This window comes from Motacilla alba, chromosome Z (assembly GCF_015832195.1).
Source record: "Motacilla alba alba isolate MOTALB_02 chromosome Z, Motacilla_alba_V1.0_pri, whole genome shotgun sequence".
NCBI classification, from domain to species: domain Eukaryota; kingdom Metazoa; phylum Chordata; class Aves; order Passeriformes; family Motacillidae; genus Motacilla; species Motacilla alba.
In genome coordinates this window covers 23,385,725-23,396,974 of record NC_052046.1, presented here as the reverse complement: position 1 = coordinate 23,396,974, position 11,250 = coordinate 23,385,725, and the positions used below count along the sequence as shown (strand labels likewise).

The 11,250-nt window shown below is 47.8% G+C and overlaps 1 protein-coding gene and 1 long non-coding RNA gene across 2 annotated transcripts; one reads left to right on the top strand and one right to left on the bottom strand.

Moving 5' to 3' along the window:
* Positions 1-3,756: 3,756 nt before the first annotated feature.
* Positions 3,757-6,342, top strand: LOC119695807. Its single transcript, XR_005255391.1, has 3 exons — positions 3,757-3,817; positions 5,275-5,372; positions 5,802-6,342. It is a non-coding gene; the product is annotated as an uncharacterized LOC119695807 (long non-coding RNA).
* Positions 3,918-9,787, bottom strand: LOC119695806 (orthopedia homeobox). Its single transcript, XM_038124952.1, has 3 exons — positions 9,703-9,787; positions 8,332-8,741; positions 3,918-4,448 (listed from the first exon to the last, which is right to left on the bottom strand). The coding sequence occupies exons 1-3, from the start codon at positions 9,737-9,739 to the stop codon at positions 3,918-3,920; spliced, it is 978 nt and encodes a 325-aa protein (XP_037980880.1). The 5' UTR covers positions 9,740-9,787.
* Between the last annotated feature and the right edge of the window lie 1,463 nt (positions 9,788-11,250).

Genomic DNA, 11,250 nt, shown 5'->3' with positions numbered 1-11,250 from the left:
TAGGTGTTAGAGTGAATGGATATATTTCAGATTAAATATTTGTACTGAATTATTAGAGTAGTCTGTATTACAAAATTACTAATAAACATTGCTTCTGGCTCATTTTAGCCTGAACTCAGTGAACCTAACCAGTGGTGAGAAATCAAAAACTCTGAAATACCTGATGAATTAATGTAACTAATCAAGAAGCCCTGCAGGAAGTAGATGCCAGGATTAATCACCCAGTGTTTTCACCATGCCATGCTGTTACTTCTTCACATAAATGCCCTCAGATGAGATTACCTTTGTCATGAAAAGGAGAAAAGGAAGGTTACATACTTTCAACTGACATGTTAACTGCCATACCTCCATTACTGTAAGATACATTTTCATGTGCAGAGATTTTTATTCTGAAAAATGAAAATTTAAATACCACAACAAAAATTAAACCACATTTTCATTTTTAAGAGCAGGGATCATTACTGCTAGCACAATAATATAATCCATGTTGCAATGTTACCTGATCCCTTGCCTTGCACAAACTTTCTTCCCTTATTAGTAATTGCTCAGTGATTGCAATCTCCAGCAGCGGGTAAGAGCAGATTCTGTCTTCCATGGGGATTTAAGCAGAGGAAGAGAGGAGACAGAGAGTGCCAAAGCATTTCATCAAGAGAGCAAATGAAAGGTTCAGCAACATTATCTTTATGTATATTCCTTAGACATTAGGGATGATGTTGTGTTTAGAGGAAAGTAGAATTACATGAATATGTGCCAACATGGAAATGAATCCATACATAAGAACATAAATCTTAGTCTACTTACACACTGGGTGGAACAGTTTAAGGCTAAAAAGCACCTTAACATAAGCAAATAAGCCCAGCTTGTAACAGCCCCAGAGCCTGGTGTTACCTACTTAGTCAGTAATAGGCTAATTGTTATTCAGCATAACTATTCCTTCTCAATTTGTATGGAATTCATTCATTTATTGTGATCACTTTATGTGAATGAAGCAAAGCTGTTCATGTTGTTAGATAGAACTGGTTCGTGCTGTATAATTTTTAACTTTTAACATCAGCAAGATTGAGAATTCATAGTAAAATAATTCAGACAAAGCATGTAGCATATGTGAGTGAAGCCTGTGGTCTCCTTCCTTCCACCCATGTTAAACACATAAGAGCATCAGCTTAGATGTTTTATGCTGCAAAGCTTCAGCGGATGCTAAGGGACATATAATTTCAAAAATCTCCAGGACTCAAAACACAAGGATCTATTGCTATGGAAACAAATCAAATTTGTATCAAAGTTGTGTAGGATCAAAAATCTTTGCTCATAACCAGGACTACCGTTGCACAGAATATGGAGGAAATGATGCATGTACTTAAAGCGAGCGTTAAGCTGAAAGACCTTTGTAAGGCCCCTTTCACAGAGCTGCAATGTTCAGTGTCAGGAGTAGGATCTTACAGGTTGTGTCTCAATCCCCTGCCCCCAGCCAGAAAGAGCATTTTTCTCCATCATTAAAAAGCACATCTTTTTTAAAGATCTTCCATATCACACTTTACGACATTCCTACATCATAAAGCTGTCTTGCTTATAGCAATATAAAGCAGCTGTAAAAATTATGTGCTTGTAAACAACCTTCCATACATTTGGAAGAAGTAGAGTAAGATTTGCACTCCTCTGCATGTAAGTGGAGACCTTTTGCCATCCTGGCAGCTGACACTATGGGGAAGAGAGCACAGACCAAGGGACATCCCAGCTGGCTGCTACTGCCCTTGGCCTGTGTAGGGTCACCATCTGGATAGGGAAGCTGGAGGTACTCTAACCAGCTCTGCTCCACACGCAGCCGGTGTGCCCATGCCTTTGATGGCTGCACTAAACTGATCACGGACTTCAATCTCGGAGATAAGCCTGGCGTGGAGGGGCAGCTGCTCTGCCCAAGGCTGGGCTAGGGACTAGAGGCAGGGCTGGAAGGAGAGACAGAACATGGTGACTTCTTTTCCCAAGTGCTACTGTGGTATAGATTATGGAATGGGACCTGTCTTGCCTATCCTAGACTATGTCAGGTGGAGCATCCTGGGTTGTTAAGGCACCTGCAGGAGCAGACTCCTACAGGAGGGCGTAGGGCTCTTTCTTCAGGTAACTCCCAGAAGACTCACTTGTGGTCTGGATCACCAATAATTTATTCTGCTTTTATTTCTCTTTTAAATTAAATATGCATATGTAATATGCACTTTGGAGCGGGCAAGGACCCTTCTGCGGGTGCCTATGGAGTCATGCACTCTCAGGTGTGTAATTAAGAGGTGTGTAATTGATGTACAAGGAGAAGAGATCTTAGTGTATTGCATAAAAGGCAAGGGCGAGGGGGGAAGAAGAAAAAAAGAAGCCCAAACCTGGCTGTATGATGCTTGGCAATGTACTGCATTTCTTTTTTCCCACCCTATCAAAGTTTGCAAGAGAGTAAAGCAAGAGTTCTCTCTTTCATGGGGCTTGCTTTGCCAGCAGCGTGCCCTCATTTCACATTCTGAAAAAACTGATCATCTCTCCACTGCCTGCCTGCCCCAGCCTCCCACTGACCCACTCTCCTCCATCCCTTGCCCTACTCTGCTTCACTACAGAACGTTTTGTTACTCGCACTTTAAAGGCCAACCACACAGAAAGATTAACAAAAGTTTATTAATCATGAAGTATTAAAATTGTGACAAGTGAAAGGCATCAATGCAAAGTTAAGCAAGCAAACTATCCCCAAACTTGTGACAAAGGACTCAGTGAATACCACAGAAGGAAGTCCTGTCTATTTTTTTTTTTTTGCCTGCAGTTGAAGACACCTCTCATATCTCACACGCCACATCAAAATCTATAATTCTTCATATCACATACTGAAAATGATTTTATTTATCCATTCACATTAACTCGATATAAACGTGTCCGGAAAAGTCAAGTAATATGTTTTATATTAGCTCAAACATTTATTAAGTAACCCAAAATTCAATAAATAAGCACAGACAATAAGTTAAAACATATCACGAATCGACCAGTATGTAACAAGAATGCTTTATCTACACAAAACATCCTATTTCACATCGTTTGTTCATTCCTCCAGTGGCCCTGCCCTGCGGCGGGGTGACCGGCACATGCAGGCGGGCGGGCCGCGGGGCCGAGCCGGGCCGGGCCGAGCCGGGCCAGGCGGGGCGGGGGGCGCGGCGGCGCCTCCGCCGGCGCTGCGGAGGGACAATAGCAGCAGGAACGTAAATAAATGCGTAAATAAAGGTAGGGAGGATCGGCAACTCAACTGTCACGAAATCAAAGATCCGAAAAAGGGAAGCGCTCTTGCGCGCTTGTTTCTTCCCCCTTTTATCCCCTTTGTTTTTTACAAAAAGAAGCTTTTATTTTTTTTTCTTTTTTAACCCCATCACATTCGCTGTCGCTCACTAATGCTTAATCAAAATGGACTTGATTCTTTCTGGGGTCTCTCCGTGCCTTTTCGCGAACCCGCCCGGCCGTCCCCCGACGGCGCCCTCGCAGCGGAAGGAGCCGGCGGCAGGCCGCCGCTCCTAAATAAACCATAAAAATTATGAAAACAGAAACAAAAATGCATTTCTTCGCAAAGCCAAAGCCGGACGGGCGGACAGCGGGAGAGCCGGGTCGTGGCAACGGAGGGAGGCAGAGGTGGGCTCGGGGCGGCCACGAGTCCTCCCGCCGCCGGGCGGGGCGGACTTCGGGGCACAGGGGTGCGCGGGTGATGCGCGGGGGCAGAGGGGCTTGGGGAGGGTCGGGGGTGTTTCTCGGCCCACAAACCAGTCTGTTGGTGTCTGATTTCAGATCCTGAGTCGACTCCCTGGTAAGTCGGGTGGGGGAAGGCGGGGGCGCGGGGCGAGGCGGGGGCGCGGGGCGAGGCGGCGGCGGCGGGGCGGGGGTGGCGCGGGGCGAGGCGCTGGCCATTAGGTGAAACTCATGGAGACTGTGTGCTCTAGTGCTTTGCGGCGGAGGGAGGCGATGCTAGTTCCCCGCCACACGTCGCTGCTGTCCGGGGAGCTGCAGAGCTGGGGAGAGCCCGTCACATTGCTGGGGCCGGGCAGGGAGGCAGGCACCATGCCGGGGAAGGCGGGCTGGTAGAGGTGGGACTGCAGCCCAGCGCCGTTGGAGCCCGCCAGGCTGTTGGAGAGGCCCATGGAGTTGGGCGGGGGGCCGGCCGCCAGGCTGCACTGGGACAGGGACTGCGCCATGGCTTGCTGCCGGCCCAGCGCCGGCGGCAGCGGCAGCTGCGACACGCCGGGCATGGCGGCGGCGGCCCAGCGCGTGTCGTTGGCGTGGAAGGAGCACAGGCTGTCCCCCATGGCGGCGGCGGCGGCGGCGGCGGCCGAGGGGAACTGCGGCAGCCCCGGCGTCGGCAGCAGCGTGCCCGGGGCGCGGAACACGTTCGTGGTCTTCTTGCGCTTCTTCCACTTGGCGCGGCGGTTCTGGAACCAGACCTGCGGGCGCCGGGCAGCGACACGCTCCGTTAGCCACCACCACCCCCCGCTGCCGGGGACCCCGGCGGGACCCCCGCCCCGGCTCCCGCCGTCCCCCCGAGCTTCGCCCCCACCGGCCACGGTGGCTCTTCACACCCGCAGCCCCACGCGCGGCCCCATCACAGGTTGACGAAACCGCTGGAACTTTTTATAAAGAAAGCGATCGATTTGTCCGTCCTGGGAAGAAAACTCCAGGAGAGGAGCCTGGCCTTCCCACGGGAAAAAAAAAAAAAAAAAAAAAAAACAAAAAAAGAAAACCACAAAAAAAAAAAAAAAAAAAAAAAAAAAAAAAAAAAACCAAAAACAAAAAAAAAAAAACAAAACACAACAGTCTATGGCTCTGGGCCTTGCGTGGACGCGCTCCCGAGCCGCCGTCGGAGCGCCCTGCCTCGGGCCAGCCGCCTCGCCCCGTGCCCGGCCAGGAAACCCTCGCACCAAACCGCCCGCACTTGGTTTAAAAAAAAACCAAAAGATTACAAAACCAAACCTATAATAACAAAAGCAGTGGTGGTCTAGGTGAGTAGGTGCTCGTGGTGGCACCGTGGCAGGGATGGTTTGGTGGGTCTCGCCGCACCGCGGCCGAAAGCAGCTGAGACAGTCGTAAGCCGGGAGAAAGCGCGTCCGCCTGAAATCCAAGGGAGCGCAGTGCCCCATCCTGCCGGATTCCACTCTCTCAGGCTCCATTGGCGGACTGAGAAAGGCGGAGGCCAATTAGAGGGAATGAACGGCCGTGAGGGAGCTAAGTATTATATGAATAATCGAAAAATCGCGTTCAATTATGTTTTAGGGTTAATAGTCAAATTGCGGCTACAAAATCTTTTTATGTTTCATGGTTTGCTGGTGGTGTGAAGAATCTCCATCAGGTCTGATCGCCTAAGTTCATAGGTACGTTGCATATGCTTTTAAAATGTGAATGTTTCCAGTTGAAAACTGGTGCATGACAGATTAAAATGCAAGGAAAACCTGGGGGAGATTTTGAAAATGCACACATGACAACTCTAGAAATATATTAACCATGAGCATTTGGCAACTTTGAACTCCTTTTAAAATGCAACTAGCCCCTGAAAATTATTAATACAACAGTGAGAATCTAATGGAGGTTGGAATCTAAAAACCTACCTTGATGATATCTGCTGTTACAGTAATATAGACATACTGTAAATGTATTTTAAAATATATAGCCCATTTAATTCCCCAGCTATAAACGGATGAGAGAGTGAAAGCGATAGAAAGGGAGATAATATCACTTTGTTTTTCTTCTTATTTTTTTTAAATGTTCTTTATTTTTCTTTTTTTTTTTTTTTTTCTTTTCAGAAGCCAAAGCTTTATGAAGATCTCATTGGAATCCAGCGGATGATTAATGTGAAGATTTGGTAGGAAATCTGGAGAGGTGTATTAAAACTCAGATCTCAGGTTCATTTCGATCAGCCAGCCGTGAACTCTGGGCCGAATTCATTACACTTTAATAGTGCTGGGAGAGGAAGAAAATGCAATTTCTCATTCCATTAGAAAACTAGAAAATACTCTCAGCTTGTCCCCTATTAAGATGTGGCAGGTGACGGGACCATTGTGGGGGACACGGTCAATGGAATTACAGCACATTATTTTTGTTCATATAAAATATTGGAAGGCAAGCCTGACCGTGCAGAAGTTATTTCGCTGATTTAGTTTTTATGTAAATAAAATATTGAAAGTTAATTAATCCGTGCTAGAGACTAATGATTATGCTTATTATATTGCATTTGATCGCGTAATTTGCATGATTCTCGCATTGCTGCTTAATAAGCCATTCCAGGTTATAAATAATTCTGAAATTGGTTTCTAATAATGGCATGCTATAAAAAGAATGGTTTTATTACAGCAGCTTGAAAAGCAGAGCAATATCAGATGGGGAATTGGACTCCCGTTTAAGCATCAGCCAGTTTAATAATTATTTAAATGTATCATATACATTAAATACAGATCTAAAATGAGGAAAGTGGTGATTTATCCTAGCATCTAAAACCCTTAAAAACATATACAGCTGCTATAAATTAAGCATTTGGAGCATTCCTTAATCAGTGTGGAGCCCATGTACTGAAAGGAATGTGTAGGCTATCTGTTAACTATAAAGAAAACTGTAAAGTACTCATTTAAGAACATAAACTAATTATTATTTAATTTAAATTTGATCAAGGACCAGTGATACATCGGATTGTGAAGTAAATATATTAAATATTTTTTGCCTTAGATTACATAATGTTAATCACTTTGAAGTGTTAATTAAGAAGGTTATGTTGATCTGATTACTTTTTAAATTACAGAACATTATTGTAAAAAAAATTTAAATTGACACTCTATTAAATTGTTTTTATCAGCAGTCTCGAGCTATTAGCATTGGTTTGAGATTATGCCAAGGCCATTAAAACACTTTGTCTTTCTTTCTACGAATTTCTTTGATGTGCTGTTAGAAAATAACTATTTCCATTTTATATTTTACTTAATTTACCACACTCCTAATATTGAAATTGGTATCATTAACCTTTGGGAAACCCAATAAAGTTTAATAGACCTCGTTTTCTTTTTTTCATAGAGTCAGTTGTCCAATTATATTTTATTTGTGAATCTAATTTCTTTTTTAATTTAAACTAATTATAGTTCTGTGTAGGCTGAGTCAAATTATTTTACTTTTTAAAAGCAGACGTGCTTTTTCTGTCACATTCAAGAACGGAATCTGTTTTCCTTCATAAAGCGTTCATTTAGCGATTTCTCTTCACGTGTCTTTATTTAGCTGAGGAGCCTGCGCTTGCCAATAGGGATTTTGAACAGTGACTGCGCTGAAGTGCTTCAGCAGCGGCAGTCCCCGTGCACTGTACTGAGCTGGGGTGTGCATCCCACAAGTGCCTCTATTTTTATTCCTCGGGATGGACTCGCCTAGAAAGTCGCTAAAATAACGTTAAGCACAAAAAAGCTGTGTCTGAGCAGTCTAGCGCTTTGCACCTTCTCCCCCTTTACCCAATTTCGTTTACATTTATTTGCCTAAATAGTTTCCTACTGTCCTGTGTGCATATATATATATATGTCTCTGTATGTGTGTGTATATATATATATATATATATATATATATGTATGTATAGATGTATTTTAGAGAACAAAGTGCACCCTAGTTGAAGTTACTCACTACCCCCGCCGTTCCCAGACATTATAAAAGCCAGTATGGGGAAAGTCCGAGTCCAAACACAACTGGCTTTTATCGAAGTGCCTTTTTACGAGCCGATATGCCTTCCCTCGCACCCCACCTCGGCTCTCGGGGCGCTGGGCTTTGGCAGACGCCCCTTCCCGGCGATGCCGCGGCCGTATCGCCGTCAGCACCCTGGACAGCGGCCCTGCCGTCGGCTACCTGGGCGGCGGCCCCCCGGTCGCCACCGGGCTCCGCTCCGGCGGAAAAGGAGGCATTTCCGGCAGGTTCGGCTCGACTCTTAGCGGACTATTGCGAGGACTGAGACCGTTCTTCCCGGGCTGTCCCTCCCCGGACACCTTCCAGCCGCGGGTCAGGCCGTGGAGCTGAGGGAAGGTCAGCCACGTCCTGCTCGGGACCACCGCGCTGCACGTGGGTAGGATAGAGGAAAAGGGGACACCCCAAGGTGACACTTTTGCGGAAAGGGGAGCGACGCATGTCTGATTTCAAGGCTTTCTGACCAAACTGTTGCTTTCAGGGGTGGGTTATTTACCCTGCCGTCGGGCTGAGGTTTGGGGCACCCACCCCCCTCCCCGTTGTGCCTGGCCTCGCCGCCGGCCGGCTGTGCAGCCGTCGGTGCGACTGGGGAAGGGCCGGCAGGCACTGCGCGGGGGCAGCTTTTCATACCTGCACCCGGGACTCGGTGAGACCGATGCGTAGGGCCAGCTCCTCCCGCATGAAGATGTCCGGGTAGTGAGTCTTGGCGAAGCTCCTCTCCAGCTCGTTGAGCTGCGCCGGCGTGAAGCGAGTGCGGTGCCGCTTCTGCTTCTGCTGACCCTGCTGCTGCCCGGCCTGGCTGGAGTTCTGGCCGCCCTGCTGGCCTTGCTGCTTCTCAGGGTCTTTGGCGCTGACGGCTAGGGAGCTGGGGTTGGATCCCACCGTGGTGATGTCCTCTCCCGGCAGCAGGGTGGTCCCTTCCACCGTGTCCGAGTTGGGAGCCATGTCTCCCGGGTGTCCCCCCGGATCCGAGCCCCCGACGCCCAGCCGACACTTGACCGCCTCCCGGTGTCCCAGCAACTCGGCCGCGTCTTTCATCCCTGTGGAAGCAAAGGAGCGGCAGTCACTCGGCTGCAGCTGAGCATAGATCCATCAGAGCCCCTCTCCAGTGCACTGAACTGAGAGAGACATCCAAGCACCGCCACCGCCTCCCCCGCGCCGTCCCCGGCCGGCCGCCCGCCAGACCCGAAGCCCTGCTCGGCTCCACGACACGCAGACACCCTGGCCCGGCGCGACCCGGGCGGAGGGGAGAAAACTTTACATCGAGCAGCTCCTCTTCAAGCTGAAATAACCAGTTCCCTGCCCGGCCTTCCCTTGCAAGACCAAGGGAAGGGAAGAGGAGGAGAGCAAGCTTTCACGGGGTCAACTTGGGGTTTTCCAGCGGAGCTGGTAAGAGAAAGAGACGGAGAGAAAGAAATAAGGCTCGAGCCTCCCTGTTGCCGGGAGCGCTACCTCCCCGCCAGATGCGCGGGGACCTCGGTCAGTCTGGCCGATCTTTCCCCTCTCCGTCTTCCGCTTCTCTAAACAAACTCATGAATAACCATAAATAGATAGATACAGATATTTCTCCCCTTTTTAATCTTTCTTTTCTTTTTTTTTTTTTTTTTTCAAGGAAAAGGAGGGAGAAAAGCAAACGGGTGAGCAAGAAAGGGCCACACAGAACTCCGTAAACAGCATCGAGCTCAACTGTCCTAAAATAATCATCATCATCATCATCATAATGTGTAGGTATGTATATAAAAACTGGGGAGAGAAAAATTAAATGATCCACAACTCGCTGTACAGATCTACATACACCGTAGGTCTCACTGTCTTCTTTTTTATATTAAATCAAATTAAACTTTAATACAGTACAATTACTTTTAAAGAAATTAGCCCATTTAGAACACATTAAGGTAAAATAAGGTACAAATTGTCAATTTCCTGCCCCGGCTTCCTCCCCGCTCGCCGCCGCAGCCGGTGCAGCCACCGTAGGGCGGGGGGGTGCCGGGGGAAACTCACCGAGACGGGCGTCCAGGAGGTCGGCGTGAGACAGCATCGCGCACCGCTCCAGGGCGAAGGCTGTTCCCCCCCAAATTTTAGCGGCCTTAAGTTATTTAAAATAGATATAAGATATTATATATATATATATATATATATATATATATATATATATATATATATATAGATCGTCTAAATGAAAGAAAATTCGGTGTGTGGTTAAAAAGGGGGTCTCTTGCATTATAATGTCCTTTAGAGAGACGGGGAGGTGCTTAACACTTCAATGAACCCGTGAGCAGCTCGGCGCGGGGACCAATCAGGAGGGCAGCCTGCAAATGTCAGCGCCCGGAGCGCCCCGCTCCGCCCGCCCGCCGCCCGCCCGCTGCCGCCGCCCAGGCCTCCCGCCGCCCCGGCCCGCCCGGTCCGCACCGCGCCCGCGCTCCCTTACCCTGCTCCGCTCGCCTTGGCCGCCCGCCTTCTCCTTCTCTTCCAAATGCACATTTGCCACACTCGTTCGCTCCGGGTCGCCCCTGATTTACCAGCTTTTATTGTTTTTAATGCCTCCTCGGAGCGCACCTCTCACCGATCAGTCTCCTGAGGGTCTCACAAGCTCAGAGCCCACCGAGGGCTGCGAGCGGGGCAGACGGGCGGCGCGGGGTCTAGCAACGCCGGCCCCACTGGCCGGCGGCCCCGGGGAACCGGGAGCGTCCGGGGAAACTGCAGCCAGGCTTTCACCCACACAAGCCCCGACGGCTGCTGGGCGTCGAGGAAAGAGAAACTTGCCCGAGTTCCCGCAGCGGGCCGTGCTGCACAGGCTCGCCTGGCCCCCGGGGCAGCCCGCCACCTCGGCCCGGCCCCGCTCGGGGCCGAGGCAGAGCGCAACGAAGGGCAAGGGAGCCCAGCACCATGCGTCCGGGCCGCCCGGGGAGCTCTGCCTCCCTGCCCGGGATTTGAATGCCCGTAAGCCCTATTTTTCGGGTAAAGTTTCCAAGTTCGGCTTGCCTACAAACTCAACTTAAAGCAGTAAATAAAGTTAAATGCTTTTTATTTTCCTCTTGAATATATTAAACTACTTGAACAATTTAAAGTGCTTTGCAGAAGTGAAGCGAACCATTTCTAATGTTCTGATTTTTCAAAGCCAGCCAACAACAAAGTTTAGATTAGTAATATATTTCTAACCAGAGTAATTTTCAAGATCATTAGGCATTTATGTAATTAGTGCCAAATCTATAAGCTTTTATTACGATTATTAGAGTAAAATCAGTATAAATTTGTACTAATTTACTACTGTTTAGACTTGGCTGTCAAGCCAAGAGGTTCTTATTGTAAATGATAACTGAGGAAATTAAGTGCAAAATTCTGTACCATTTCTGATCCGCTCCTAAACAATCCGTTTCAATTGTATTTGTAGCTGAACATAATGCCCTTTTAAAGTTATTTGACTTGTGTTTTTATTTGCAAAACAAGAAAAATACTCTGTACGCGGGCACAATGAAAACTGATATTTACTACTTATAACTTGATTAACATTGATTTTTAATTCAAAAGTGATGCAATTAAGATTATTCA